This window comes from Hemitrygon akajei, unplaced genomic scaffold (genome assembly GCF_048418815.1).
Source record: "Hemitrygon akajei unplaced genomic scaffold, sHemAka1.3 Scf000049, whole genome shotgun sequence".
Taxonomy (NCBI): domain Eukaryota; kingdom Metazoa; phylum Chordata; class Chondrichthyes; order Myliobatiformes; family Dasyatidae; genus Hemitrygon; species Hemitrygon akajei.
In genome coordinates this window covers 4,966,010-4,982,057 of record NW_027331935.1, presented here as the reverse complement: position 1 = coordinate 4,982,057, position 16,048 = coordinate 4,966,010, and the positions used below count along the sequence as shown (strand labels likewise).

General features: G+C 43.6%; 1 protein-coding gene across 1 annotated transcript in view; it reads right to left on the bottom strand.

The window, feature by feature from the left end:
• Positions 1–16,048, bottom strand: part of LOC140721011 (uncharacterized) — a 47,326-nt gene that overhangs the window by 9,328 nt on the left and 21,950 nt on the right. Inside the window, exons 5-9 of the mRNA XM_073035875.1 lie at positions 15,758–15,988; positions 5,953–6,045; positions 4,738–4,904; positions 3,676–3,847; positions 3,514–3,579 (exon numbers count right to left, since the gene is read on the bottom strand). Of these exons, the coding sequence (XP_072891976.1) occupies positions 3,514–3,579; positions 3,676–3,847; positions 4,738–4,904; positions 5,953–6,045; positions 15,758–15,988 (729 nt within the window). The remainder of the gene's footprint in view (positions 1–3,513; positions 3,580–3,675; positions 3,848–4,737; positions 4,905–5,952; positions 6,046–15,757; positions 15,989–16,048) is intronic.

Below are 16,048 nucleotides of genomic sequence, written 5' to 3'. Positions count from 1 at the left end.
GTGGTTTGCCCGACAACAGCTGCTCTCGATCTAACCCTTTGCCATTTAATCTGCCCACCCCCAGTTTATCTTTCCCACAACCTATACCGCATATTTGTAGACCTCTCGTTATTCATAACCATCTGAGAACAGGAGTTGTGTTCACTGCTCCAAAAATCTGTCCCTCTGAAACCCGAGTATCCTGAGGCTTACATCCCAATACCACCTGCAGTGCGGCCTCTCCTCTAGTTCGGACATTACACACAATATTCCCAGAGCACATAGCACCATCGGAGATTCGTAAAATATTCTTCCAGTGTGGAGACATGTGACGGAATATGTTAGCCCATCAGCCACAGAGGGAAATTTTAAATTACCCACTACAACTTGATGCTTTCGCATCTTTCCAGAATTTGCCTACATATCATTTCCAAGGTCAGTAAATAAACCTCTCGAACTGTATTACCGCCTCTCTCAAATCTGAGATATCATAACTCTGGAATATCGAGATGGCAGTTCTGTCTCCTTCTCGAACAAAGCTTCATAAAGGCATAACATCACACTTCCATGTGCTCATCAACTCTAAAGGTCCAACTACCTGACCCACAACTCTCTCCCCATTGAACCAACCACTTCAGACCCAACCATCCCATCGTGTTCATTTTCCCGGCCCTGCCGCCTTACACTGAGGTTTATTAGCCTAACCTGTATCTTCCTTCGTCCGGACTGGGCAGGAGATAATGTAGCTGGCAAGCTTTTGGTGTGTCAGTGGTAGGGCATGCTGGACATAAAGACTATGGGTCTCAGTTATGGAAAGGGATGACGATGTCCCGAGTATTGAGGCTCTGAATTAGGGGAAGGCAGTTGTCCGTCTAAGACGGGGTTTGAATGAAGTGTGGGAACAGTTGCTTGCAGCTACCCAACAGCTGAAGACAGACTTTCCAAAAGGTAAATACGAGCAAGTCTGCAGACGCTGGAAATTCAAATGCTGGAGTAGCTCTGCGGGTCAGGCAGCATCAACGGAAATGAATACACTTTTTGACAATCCAATATACCAGGGTTCTGCCAGGAGTGTGTGGCATCTGATAGTGTGTCAGGAGCATTCCAGGTGTGTCTGTGGTCTCACAGTGATTCAGGACCCTTCTAGGGGTGTGTGGGGTCTCACCGTGTATGTACGGAACCTGTCAGGGGTGTGTGGGGTCCAACAGTGTGTCAGGAACCTGTCAGGTGTGTGTGCGGTCTCATGGTGCATCAGGACCTTACTGGTGATGTGTGTGCTCTCCATTCAGTTATTAGGGTGAAATAGTGAAAGAGTGATTGTTGAAATCGTTACTTTAGAAAATGTGACAGTGATGTACTTCAATAGTCAGGAGGAGAATCAGTTTCGTATTCAGAAATGGGTGTGGGAATTTCACGGTTGTTACTCTTCCCTCGGCAAAAACCCCATAAAGAACAGTGAATAATAAGTTTGCTGGTTTGAAGAGATCTACTAAATCCACCGTGCACGGAAAATGAGTGGATTAATGTCTAAATGAGGACTAGAAAAGCACTGACAGAGGTGACAGAGCCATGAGCAGTTCGTAAAGCTCCTGAGTCACTTTTTTCTGGTCCCATATGTAAATTAACATCTTTGGAAATTGTTCTTGAACATGAAAGGGGCTGAACCGGCTTTTGTTTTTGCTGAGATTCCTTATGTTTCTGCTCAAGAGCTTCGAATACTCAGAGATAATATGGGCTGATGCAAGATGAATGTTTTTGCGTTAACTGCCTTTTCCTCGACCTCCCTTCTGTGAAATGTGGACTTGAGTGATCCAGCTGAGTCTGCGATAATGAAGCCTGACAATCTCCTGAACCCATGCACTGCCCTGGGCTCCATTTTCACAGACATGATGTGCTTACCGATGCAGCGAGCTTCTCATCCAGACGGCCACAATTTAATTGATTGTAATATTATTTATAGAAATTTTTATTCCTTTGCACATTCCCTGTCGCGATCTCACGACTTTTGATTTTCCTCTCCTAATTCCCATGTCTCACCCTTCCACACTGCCCATCACACAGCACTGGCACACATGAATTTGAGCTTCGGTGGACTGAGCTGAGGATTGTGTCCCGAATCTCACCCTCACAAATACGGTCCCCTGATGGAATCCCTAGATTTACTGAGTTGGAAAATAAACTGGATAACTCTCGCTGTGTTTGTACTGAGGGAGAGCAGATGTGAACAGAGTGCGGTTCATCTGCTGCTCTGTGGTTGAACAGACCAGTTGGGATGCTACCTGCATTTCTAATTAAAATGAAGCTATTATTACAATTCTGTGACTAGAACTTCAATGACGCCCAACTACAAGAAAAGATAATCTGCAGGAAAAGAGGGAATTAAAAAAAAATGGTTTATGATTAAAACTGTTCAGGAGAGAGTAGTGGCTGGCTGGAGAAGGATTTGACTTACTGTTGTGAAGAAATATCCTGTGGCGACCCACTTCACAGCGCTCTCTAACCGGCTCACAAAGTGGAGCGCGTCGGCATTGAGGCCGGTTCCAAAAAGGACGCCAGGCCTTCTTCACCAGCAAGGGGAAAAGCCCGCGCGCGGGACGGGACTGTGAATATGCGTCCCTACAGCATTCCCGCCCGGGGAGGGCAGGAAGAGGAAGGCTTTAAAGCGAGGCTTCAAAGTTTGAATAAATCTCTTTTGCAAAAGCAACTCTCCGACTGCGTGTCGTTATTTCAGCGCTGTGTGTAGCACACCGCTACAGTCCGTTTTTTCTTTCTTTCTCCAGATTGCCCTCTTCTCCGCTCAGACTCCGGTGGGGATCTGCAGTTTCAGGCCCCTGGAGCAGTGTGACCGCTTTCCTCAAACTCGCCAGCTCTCTGCCTCTTTCTGCATAATGTCCTGTGAAAACTCTCCCTCGAGCAAACATGCTTCCATGTGTCTCACTGTGTTTTCTGTCACACTTACCTGGTCAGATCCTTGTGGCTCAACATCTTAATAGCCCTACACAAATTACAGCCCTTGGGGAAAACAGAAGTTAAGTTTCAACTTTATGAACTCGGCCACATCTGGGCCATTACTTACCGTTCCTATCGCCAAACTACAGGAGGGATGCTAAGGCTTTAGATAGGGAGCAGAAGAGGCTCACCAGGATGCTGCCTGGTTTAGAGGGTATCTGCTATCATGAGAGGCTGGATAAAATTTTGTTGTTTTTTTCTGGATCATCGGAGGCTGCGGGGAGCTCTGAAGCAGGTTTACAAAATTATGAAAGGCATAGATAGAGTGGACATAGATAATCGGATTGTTGTGTTTGAACTGTCTGTTACCAGCTGGAATACATTAAAGGACAGAAGGCGTAGAATGAAGTGACGTTTAGATATGTAAGGATGTAAGGAAGATGGAGGCAATGGACGTGGTGTAGGAAGGAGCGATTAGGGTTTGGGTATGTTTGATTTACTTCTTAGCTGGTTCGGAAAAATATTATATGCCTAATGGTTTATTCCTATTTTATACTTTTCAATGTTCGATGCACGTTCACTTACCTTGCAGCTCACAGAGAGCTCCAAATAAACCTTGAGCGGGATTTGATCGATGGGAGTGAGAACAACCTGTTTGAATTCAAACAAATTGATGGAATGATTTATGTACAATTGTAAAGTGTGCTGTGTTCAATCTTGATTTAAATTACACTGATATTTTCTCACCGTGTTCTTGTATTTCTTCCAGTATTTTGTCAAACTTTGAGACATCAATCCGCATTTTCACAAAGGTTCCCCACATCACCCTCCGGGCGCGGGAGCCTTTCTCCATCACCAAGCTCAGGAGGAGTTTAGAACTTTCCGCCCGCTCTCCCTTATCAGCGAGATCAGAGATTTTCTGTGAAGAGTAACAGTGAACATATTGGGGACTGACAGATTCACACAGAGAATGAGAAGTAACTGATGTGCTCTGTAACGGGATCACACTGAACAGTCACCCGGATGGGTGCTGATTCTGTCCGGACATGGACTGTACATTCTGAGTGCAGAGCACACGGAGGGACATTCACCGTGAATTTGGTCCACCAGTCAATGAGATCCTGGCTGGTCTGTGACCGCTTCATTGACGTCGCTCCCAATCCATAAATAATTCCTCACCAAATTTGACTATGTAGAACAGAAATGAGAAAATAATGATCACAGATGAAGAAATAAATCTGGAAGTGTTTTTTATAACAGAGTGAGCTGTCCAGAGAAGTTGCAGAATGGATGATGTGATTCATCTGCTCAATCTGCCAGTGTCCAACATGTCAGCGGATTACCGGCTGATACCTGATGCCTTTCCTTCGTCTTTTCCAGTGGAGGTTTATTCAGTGATTAAAAATTACAACATGGTCGTTTTCCCCGATTCACACTGTTTGCGGTGACAGATTGTAACACAATCATCTCCACTCAGAACAGAACACACTCGAGCTCCTGTGGCATCCACCGGGAATTGTCTGTTTCTCACTGCTGTCATGCTCCACGATCGTCCGAAACCAAAACTTGCCGTCATTTTTCCATTTCAACTCCTTTGTTGTAAGTCCACATAACTCTTACCTGCTCCGCTTGCTCTGAAACTTTGAGAACCCAACAATCGGCGGGATATGTTTACCCATTTCTATCATTGCCTTATTTTCGCAAGTTCGTTATAGTATATATCTGTTTTAATATCCGATGAGTCAGAATTCTAACATCCACCAGTACTGTGATGCACATAAAACCAAACTAATTCTCCCTCCCACTCACCCGGTGTTCCTCTCCGCTGAACTGATTCTCGGCCGTTAACGCCAGGCTCACTCCGTGCACCCCTCCTTCAATCGCCTGCTCCAGCCTGTCCCGGTAGAAATCCGTCAACTGCAGCAGCTGGAAATCATTCCAGCTTGCCAGGAGCTCGGTAATCACTGAGTCCGAAACTTCGAAGCAAAATAATAGAAACTAATTATATTACCGAACCACTACTGGGTAGTAAATTTCTCTCTGCAAACTAAAGACAGATCAGCAAACACAATATCAAATAGACACATACAGATGATACAATTTGGAATGAGAAATCAGGGAAGAACTTACACAACGAAAGACGGGGTACTGAAGAGTGCACTGAGGAATATAGATCCAACAGAAATGAATTTAATTCGTGACGTCACGTGGAGATTGGGTAGTAAAGAGAGCGTTGGTATATTGTGTTTTGTAAATCAAAGTATTGTGTCAAGAAATTGATATATAAAATTGCAAGTTGTCTGAGCGGTTTGTGAGGCCTGGCATACTTTGTTGTGTGGTGTTCCACTTTTGTATCTTTCCAGTCTCAGCAACTCCACCCGTATTTTCCCACTTCTGAAATTTGCCTTAATCGGCCATCGGCACTAAAAATAGTGATCCCCGAAACGTTAGCAGCACAGATAGACATTTACAGTGCGCATGGCTTGAGATACTTAACATTCCCCAAGTCTTTAAAAGTAAAAGGTTAGGCTGACCTCAGTGGTGTGAATAATTATTGACAATGGTAGAAGCAGCATCAGGAGAAAATTCAAAGTTCAGAACAAATTTAACAATAAGTTGCAGAAGGGAAATCATGCTGACCGAATCCGCTGTAATGTTCACAACGACGCAACGAGTAGAATGGATAAGGCGTGATCAGAGAATGTAGAAGACTTGGAATCCAGTAAGATCACACGGTTGAAGTCTGCAGGCAGACTTAAACTACCAGGAGTCGGAGTGCTGACACAGCCACAAAAATGGTTGGCCAACATGGCAGGGAGTAGAAATTAATGTGTAGTGTTACAAATGGCAGGGAGCCCTTAATGGGTACCAAAGGAATTTTTGCCTGGGACTTTGCTATTTGGAATATCTATTAACGATTTTCACGGGGAATTGAACTTGTCTTGGAAGTTGCATGGCAGATACAATAGGAATAACAAATGCAATATTTTCCACATTTGTGGTAATAACAGGATGCCTATTTACCCGCGTGCTCTCCTAATGTTGACGGCACTAGAACTCCTTTCTCTGACGCTCCTTCAACAATTTCACAGCCAGGTGTATTCAGATTCATGATCTCTGTAACAAACAAAATCAACAGCAGAGTCAGACATTAATTAAGATATAATAGAGAACGTTTCTTGGTGTACCGAACTACGCACTGCGAAATAACTTCGTCAGAGTTACAAAACACTAGAAGAATTGACAAGGTCAGACATAATATATGGAGAGGAATAAGCAGGCGACGATTCGGCCTAATACCTTTTGTCAGGATGTAGACTATTTATTTAGATCTCTAGATCCTGCCTGACATGTTGAGTTATGTGTGTTTTGATTTGCATTTCCAGCACCAGAAGAATATCTTGTCCATGTGATCGGAAGTTACGTAGTCTCCGGATACTGATCCCTGTGCAGCCTTTATAGCTTTGTGGGTAAATGTACACAACGGAGTAAATATTGTTTCCACTTGTTAATCATTAACAAAAGGGCGGCTCCACCCGTTGATACAATGCCCCCTACCCTCCCATGCTCCATGTCACGATGCTAAGGACAGAAATGGACCATTCAAGAACAACGTAAGAAGTTGTCTACAGACCCGCCAGTGGATTAATGTCCTGGTCATTCGGTTTGTTTGAACAAATTGAACCGTTTCCTCGCCTTTACTAACTCTGTGTCTGGAAACAGTGATTCTGCTTCTACCGGCCCTTCTGTCTGCGCTTCATAAGAAATACAATGAGCTGTGGGCTGGTGTGATACCATGTCTTAGTTTGATTATACTTTTCCACTGTTTATTACGCAACGATCAGCTGCAGATGGACAGAGAGTAACAAAGATCACTATAACGACATTCACTTCTATGAACTAATGCAAGTTTGCTTTTGGGGTTCTGAACGTCGATTATCTGACTTCATCTTTCCTCTGCTTTACCAGACCCGGATATTTTGCATTCAACTTCTATCCGCGATAATCTTCACAATAGAGCCTATAGAAACAATCTCCGAACCCTGTGTACTGCGGTCTCCTCACCATCTCTGTTCTAAAAGGCCGCCCCCTCTACTGAGACTGAGTCCTTTGGTCTTAGACTCTCCCACCACAGGAATCACCCTATTCAGATCTACTCTATTGAGATCTTTCACCATTCATAAGTTTTCAATGTGGCCACCCATTGCTCTTCCGAATTCTAGTGAATACAGGCCCAGAGTCATTAAACGTTCATATCAAAGGCCGTTTAATCTAGTAAGCATTTTCGTGAGCCTTCTTTGAACCCTCTCCAGTTTCAGAACATTTATTACAAAATAAAGTGCCCCAGTGTAGCTCGGAATCCTCCAAATGAGGCCTCACATGTCCATTATAACATGAGATCCTTTCTTCAATATTCTTGTACCCTTGAAATGAATAATGATAATACCGCATTCGCCTTTCTCAACACGATCTAGCTCTGCAAATTAACGTTTAATCACCGGCTGCAAATCAGAAGAGGCTTCCTTTATTCGCACTCTGTGTTTCCTGCCAGTCAGCCACTGCTTTGTCCATGCCAAAATATTCGCTGTAATAGGACGGGATCGTAGCTTGTTCTTTACCCTAATGTGTGGCATCTTGTCAAAGGCCTTCTGAAATCCGAATACAACCGATTCTCCTTTGTCGATGCTATTTGTTATTTCTTCAAAGAATTCCAACATTTTTGACAGCCAGTTTTTGCTTGATTTTCTGGAACCACTCCAGAATATAGAATTTTTTTAAATATCATTACTAATGCTCCCCAATCACATGAGCCACTTCTTTCAGAACATTGGGCTGTACACCATCTGACTCCAGAGAATTTTACCTTCACGCCTTTCAGTTTATCAAGGACCTTCTCTCATACTGGTAACCTTACATGACCCTCGACAACAGGATCTTCCATCTTACTGCTAGTGTCTTCCACAATGAGCTCTGACGATCAGTATTTATTCAGATAGTCCAACATTTCCTTATCCCCCATTAATAGAACGCCAGAATTATTTTCCAGCGGTCCAATATCCACTCTCGCATCTCTTTTATACTTTATGCATCCAAATAAATTTTGGGATCCTCTTTAATATTATTAGCCAAATTACTTTCTTTACCTTACCGATGTATTGCTACTTGACTGATGTTGGTATTTGGAAGTTTCGCAATTATCCTCTCTCTGTTTTTCTTTTACGTTGGCGCTGACTGCTCTTGCTAGCCACGGGTTGTATCATCTTACTTTTAGAATACGAATTCCTCTTTGCGATGTATATAGCCTGTTCTTTCCCAATTACGTCCAAAATCCTGGACATTTCTATTCGGCATTTTCCACACCAATGTTATTTTCTATTTAAATCTGATCATCTCCTCTCCCATGTCTCTGTAAATCCCATTTCGCCACTGTAATATAGATAAGCTTCTACTTTTAAAATTCAGTTCGAATTAATGATAACTTTCCCCTATAACCGCTTACGTTAAGCTCTCTAATCAATTGCGGTTCGTTTGCACAACACCCAGTCCTTAACAGTTGATCCCCTCGTGGGCTCAACCACGAGCTGATCTAAAAAAGTCATCTCGTAGCTATTCTAGAAATCTCCCGTCTTTGAATCCAGCACCAAACTGATTTTCCCAATCGGCTTGCATATTGAAATCCCCCATGTCTATTGTAGCATTGCCCTGTTAGCATGCCTTTTCTATCTCCCGTTGTAATTTTTAGACCACGTTCTTACTGCTGTATGTAACTCCCAACAGGATTATTTAACCTTGCAGTTCCTTTGCTCTCTTGAAAATTAATTTGTACCTTCCGAAGCAGGTCTTCCGGCTGTTCAACTTCGCCCTTAAAAATGCCATGGACCCGATTCGAAAATTGGCTGATACTGGCAACGGGGAGGCAAAATGATATTCAAATGTTTCTGCCGCGCGCACAAATCCTCGTCTCTGTTCCTCCGACAAAGAAATCTCTTATCTACTCTCTTGTCTTTCTCGTCACTCTGCTCTTCTGAGCCAGAGCATCAAACCCTGTGCCAGAGACCCAGTCACTGTCGCTCCCCGGTGGTAAGTTGTCCCCATCCCAATGATATCTAAAGTTGTAAGCTGTTGTTATTGAAGGGAGCGGCCACACTGCACTGGATGTGCACTTCCCATTCTTCTCCTGACGTCATCCAATTGCCTGTCTCTTGCAAACTAGGGGTGATTAACTCCCTGTAGCACCTGTCTATCACCTCCTTGTTCTCTCCTATGCCTAATCCGAGGCTAATTGTGGGATAAATTGCAGTGGCCAATTAACCTACTAACCGGCACTCTGTGTACTGTGGGAGGAAACAAGATCACCTGTAGGAAATCCACATAGTCACAGGGAGTACGGAAAATGACGCATTTCACTCGATAACTTGGTTAAGCCTTGTTATTGTTCTTTTTGAGACTAACAACACAAAAATTAAAATAGCTGGATCTTGTAAGTAATCGATACTCTCTACGACGGATTACTGTAATGTACAGCTCGTGAGCAACATCGCGCCTCAACATATTCCCTCTAGCTTGGAGTTTTGCTTGCTAATTGAGTTTTGCGTGCCAGTCGTTATGTTTCCCTTGATACCAGAGAACCGCCTATTGCAACAATTCTGTTTACTCTATTCAGCCTCAATATCCCGTCGTGCTACTGTGCCACGTTCCAATATGTTGGTGATCGCAATTACTCTGCATGGATGCTCTTTACAAATACTGGCCTTACCCACGGCCACTCTAGATCAACCACCCTCGTTTGTATATCATTTGGGCCATAGGGTTTCAGTGGCGGATTGTTTGAAAATGAGGGAATTGGCTATAATGAAGATTATAATGTTGACAACACGTAACATCAGCGATCTCACCCTTGAGATCACGAGGGGCATTGATTTCTGATTGGGAAACATACATCAATGTTAATGACAAAAGCCAGTGATATTCCTCGGGGTTTTAAATATTTTTTAAAAAATGTTAGTGCCAGATGTATATTTTTAGATGTACATGTTTATGCACTTTGGTAGTAGAAAAAATGCCGTATATTTTCGAAACGTGGAGAAAATCCAAAAATCTGAGATGTAAAGGGACTTGAGAGTCCTGTACAGAATATCTTAAATATTATATGTCAAACTCAAGGCCCGCGGTGGAATAATCTTTGGCCCGCGAGATAATATCTAATTACTATTAAAGCTGGCCCCAGTAATCGAAGCGCCTATGGCGTATGATATAGCTAATGCTGAGTTTATTCAGGTACCAGGTTTTCAGGGTTTTTAGTGTTTATTCGGCAGTCTTGCTCGGCAGTCTTCTTCATAAGAAACGGAATTTGTAAAGTGAAACACTTTGTAGTTATAGCAGAGACTGAGATACATGAGAGCAGGCTGAAAAAAAGGAGGCAACGAAAGCTGCGTTCGCACGTGTCCGACTGATCCGCCCGCATGAAGCTGCATTTTGCTCAATCCGGACCGTGACCTAAAATGAGTTTGACACCCCTGCCTTAAATGTTAACTTCCATCTCGAGCGGGTGGTGAGGAACGAACATGCCATGTTAGCATTCATTTCAAAATGTCTCGAATACATGGTAAAGGATGTGATGCTGAGGCTTTATAAAACACTGGCGAGGCCTCACCTTCAGTATTGTGAACAGTTTTGGGCCTCAGATCTTAGAAAGTTTGTGCGGGCATTCGGGAAGGTCCAGAGCGGTTCCCAAGGATGAGTCCAGGAATGAGAAGATACGTATCTCACAGGAGGTACGTTTCATAGCACTGGGGTTGTACTCGCTGATCTTTTGTTTCTCTTCTCCTACGGTACGAATTAAATGGCTGTGGTGTTTTCTTCGTGCCGGATGTTGGAGAACGAGAAGATCCAGAATCTCACGGAAAACCGCATCTGGGTGAAGTGCATCGGGCTGCAGCTCCTTGAAGACCACGTTAGCGATCTGGAATAGCTGCTGTACGGGAGAGTCAGGAGATAATTGGCCAAAGTTATAGGGAAGTAGTCACCCCAAAGTTGCAAGAAGCTAGTAGCCTTGTGACTGTCAGGAGAGCAGTGGCAATTCCCCTCAAAAATAAGAATACAGCCTTTGTTACTTCTGTTGGGGATGACCTCCTGGCAAAATGTCACGGCGAACGGTGTACAGATACTGAGCATGTGTCAAGTCAGACTAGAGTTTCTAGAAAGTATTGGGACCTAGAGGCAAAGGAAACTAAAATTTAAAAGTAATAGCAAGAAACCACTGACAGACCAGATGGAACCAACTGCCTGAGTGCTGCTTCTTCCCGGAACAATGGGGGGACCCCCAGCATCACAGCGGCAGTGCACGAGCAGCGTTGGGATCTGCGGTAAGATGCTGGTCTCTAAATAACTTGAGAGACTGTTTCATGGAAAAGTGCACTGCCGTCACCGCGTCTGGGTTAGCGGTAGCTTCGACCAGGGGATCATCGCGAGCAGGCGCTTCTGAGAAATGGCACGAGGTTTAAGAAGATCTGCGGAACCTTCTGGAGAATTCGCCCGGTTTAAAAACATAACGGTCTATTAAAAACGGAGACTGTGCAGGTCGGAATCAGTCTACAAAGTCCGGAGAAGCAGCCAGTTTTTTTCACATAATGACTAGACCAATGACTAATGACTGATGGAACTAATGGAACTATCAAACTGGCACACTTGCGAAAAAATAAAAGTAGGAAAAAGGAAAAGTGAAATTGAGTGGAATCCGGTTTAAAAAAAAATCACATATCTTTCAAGTGGGGAAGCTGCACATGATCAAAGGAAAACAATTCGAACTTGACAGTATGGGTCCGTGGAGCAGAAGAGAAAGAGACAGAAGGGAGCCTCCATGACGGGATACTCAATAGTGAGGGGAGATTCTGCGTATGTTATGTTGCTTTCCAGGTGCGAGGGTCAGGGATGTCTCAGATCGCGTCCACAGAACTTGGAGAATGAGGGGGTGGACAGGCGTCTTTGTACCAGTGACATAGGAAGTAAAAGCAATGAGGTCCTGAAAAGTGAACAGAGAGCTAGGTAGAAAGCTGAGAAGCAGGACCACCCAGGAAGTATTTCTGGATTCCTGCCTGTGCCATGCGGCAGTGAGGGTAGAAGCAGGATGAATTTGCAAATCCATGTGTGGCTGAGAAGCTGGTGCAGGGGGCAGGACTTCAGGTTCTTATATCATTGGGATATCTTCTTGGGGAAGTATGGCCTTCTCAAAGGTGATGGATGCACTTGAACCTAATGGGAACCAATATTCTCGCGGGTAGGTTTGTTAGAGCTTTTGGAGAGAGTTTAATCTAATTTGGAAGGAGTGAGAGCCGGAGTGAAGGGACTCAGGATACGATGGATGATAAAAAAAAAGTCAAGGTAGCATGCAGTCAGACTGTCAGTAAGAACAGGCAGGTGATGGGACTTAGTTGCAGCCAATAGGCTGAGTATCAAATCATTACCGGTGCCGAATCTAAAAGGATAGCGAATTCGGTACTCAAGGTATCATATGTAAATGTGCGTTCTGTAACGAATAGGGTGGATGATCTAATTACAATATTACAGATTGCAAGTTTGATGTGGCCATCACTGATTGAGTTCAATGTGAAATTTCATAGGGAGAGAGTACAGTCTGATGTAGCAGTATTTCACTGGAGTAAGGGGAATTACAGTGGTATGAGAGAAGAGTTGCCCAAAGTAAACTAAATGGTGCTGCTGGCAAGGATCAGCAAAGCAGCAATAGCACGCGTTGCTGGGAAATATGAGGTAGCTGCAGGACATCGGTATTACAAAAATGAAGAAATACTCAAATAGTACAATCGTACAACCATGGTTGACAAGGGAAGTCAAACCTAATGTGAAAGAAAACGAAAGGGCGTACAACAAAGCGAAGATTAGTGAAAGACAGACAATTGGGAAGTTTTGAAAACCTAAAAAGAGCAACTAAAATAATCTTTAGAAGGGAAAAGATCAAATATGAAAGCAAGCTAGGAAATAAAATCAAAGTGGATATTAAAAGTTTTTTAAGTATTTCAGAAATAAAGGAGAAATGATAGTGGATTTAGGACTGCTTGAAAATGATGCAGGTAAAATAATGAAGGGGGAAAGGGGATATCTGAAGACTAAATATGTCGTTTGCATCACTCTTCACTGTGGAAGACATTAGCTGTATGCCTGATGTTTTAGCGTGTGAAGGAAGAGAAGTGGTGCAGTTACAATTATAGCAGAAAAGATGCTCAAAATCTAAAAGACCTAAAATATATAAATTACCTGCACCGGAGAACTGCACACTAGGCAGCGTTAGAGATTGTGGTGGAATTAGAAATGACCTTTACCAATCATTGTAGTCTGGCATTGTCCACATTTTAAGACAGCAGAAGGCAGCAGAAAGTCAATGATAGACCGGCTAACGTGACCTCAGTGGTTGGGGAAATGTTAGAGTCAATTGTTAAGGATGAGATGATGGAGTACGTGGTTTCACAAGACAACAGAAGGTGCTGAAAAAGTCCTAAAGGTACATAAGGTACCCGCTCCGGTGAACTGTACTCAATGGTTCTGAAAAAGGCAGCGTTAGAGATTGTGGTGGCATTAGAAATGATCTCTACAAATCATTGGACTCTGGTATTGTCCACTCTTTAAGAAAGTAGAAAGGCAGCAGGAAGGAAATTATGGACCAGTTAGCCTGACCTCCGTGGTTGGGAAGATGTTAAAGTCAATTGTTAAGAATGAGGTGATGGAGTACTTGGTTACTTCCCTCAGGGAAAATCCTGCTTGACGAACTTTTTGGAATTCTCTGAGGAGATTACGAGTAGGAGAGAAAAAGGGGATATAGTTCATGTTGCATATTTAAACTTCCATAAGGACTTCAGGAAGGTATCACACATGAGGCTGCTTACCAAGTAAAGAGCCCATGATATTACAGGAAAGTTACTAACCTGATAGAGCATTGGTTGTTTGGTCGGAGGCATCGAGCGCGAATAAAATGATCCTTTTCCGTTTAGCTGCCAGTGACTATTGGAGTTCCACAGGGGTCGTTATTGGGAGCATTTCTCTTTATACGGTATAAAAAATGATTTAGATAATAGAATAGGTTGCTCTGTTGCCAGTTTTGCAGATGATACGAAGATTGGTGGAGATGCAGGTAGTGCTGAGGAAATGGGTAGGATGCTGATGGGCGTAGACAGAGAATGGGTAAGAAAGCGGCAAATGAAATACAATATTGGAAAATCTATGGTCATACACTTTGGTAGCAGACATATCTTTGCGGACTATTTTCTACACGGGGAGAAAATCCAAAAATCTGAGATGCAAAGGGACTTGAGAGCCCTTATGCTAAAGGTTAACTTGCAGGTTGAGTCGGTGGTGAGGAAGGTAAATGCCATGTCAGCATTCATTTCAAGAGGACGAGAATAGAGGAGCAAGCATGTGATGCTTAGGCTTTTTAACGCTTTGGTGGAGCCTCACCTTGTGTATTGTGAACAGTTTTGGGCCCTTCATCTTAGAAAAGATATTCTGGCATTGGAGAGAGTCAAGTGCAGGTTCGGAAGGATGATTCCAGAACCGAAAGGGTGATCACACGAGGAAATCTTGACGGCTCAGGGTCCGGACTAGCTGGAGTTCAGAAGGATGAGGGGGGATCTCATTATAACCTTTGAAATGTTGAAAGTCCTAGAAAGAGTAGATGTGGCAGGGATGTTCCCCATGGTGGGAGAGTCTAGGTTTAGAGGGCAGCCTCGGGATAGAGAGGTGCCCCTTCAAAACAGAGATGTGGAAAAATGTTTTCTTAAAAAGGGTTGTGAATTTGTGAAATTTGTTGCCACATGCAGCTGCGGAGGCCATAAAGTTGGGGTATTTAAGGCAGCAATTGATACCCTTGTTTGAACGTGGTATCATAGGCTACGGGGAGCGGGGAGAATCCCGGGTATTGGGGTTGAGCAAGAAGAAAAGGATCTGCCATGATTGAATGGCGGAGCAGACCCGGTGGGCCTGTGGCCTAATTCTGCCTGGTCTATTCCTGTCCCCAAGTTCATCATCACCAGGAATCGCGTGTTGATAGCCATCTTACAGCTCGTAACACGGGAGGCTTCAGATGTACTCTTGACTGAGAAACACGATGCTCTATCAGTATCTTCCCACTGTACAAGTCAGGAAATCCATTATCCTTTTTTTTCTATGCAGGGTGCCTTATGCCACTGTCCATTAAAATTGCCAAGGTCAAATCGATAATGTCATCTTCTCGGACACCATCCTACATACGCAGTCCGCACACTCTCCCCGGGTCTTCTGTTGTCTCATTCCTTCAACAAGTCACGCATCGTCTCACCCATCGGCACCCCGCATTTTCAGGCCGTGAGCTGCCCCAGTCCAGGGACCCCACATTCATCGTTTCAAGCACTTTTCGCAAAGAAAATTACGCCACAGGTATGAAAAGTTCGGCGTTTCCATTTGCCACACACTAGGGAGATTGCAACCGGTCTGGCAGGATGAAGAAGGAAATTACCAGAAACGATAAACTCTATATTGCGAGATGGATTTTAATGCAGACAATTCAAAAGTGATATATTGATCTTTGCAAAGATATTTCGGTTGGGCCGTTATGCATGAACGAAGTAAGGGCAAAAGGAGTAGATTTTATCGCATGTCGGCTGGTTTACACTAATTTATTCCACAATAACATTTTGCAACAAAAGTTTCAGCAGTTGATTGATCCTCTGCTTGAGAGTTTCACACAGTATTCCATTTTCTCACCAATTGCTGAATTGTTCAGGAACTTACTTTTGACAGTATACTGATTTTTTTCTTTTGCAACTATTAGCAATCCACTCACCTGCTCCATGTTCAAAGCTTGAAGACGGTTCCGACACATTTTTGTCAAAAGCAACCTCTTCACGAGGAGAGGGTCCTGTGTGTGGATCTCCTTGCAATAGATCAGGATCCAAAAAATGTCTTTCTTCACTGACACTCGATGCTGTTGCGTGATCAGATTCCGCATCCGGCAAGCCTTCAGGCTGAGTCTTAATGCATGCGTGTATTGCTCCCATTTCATTTGTTTTCCTACCTAGAAAATGCAAAATTCAGGGTAATGATCAAAGAAACACGTGACGGACTCCAATAAGTA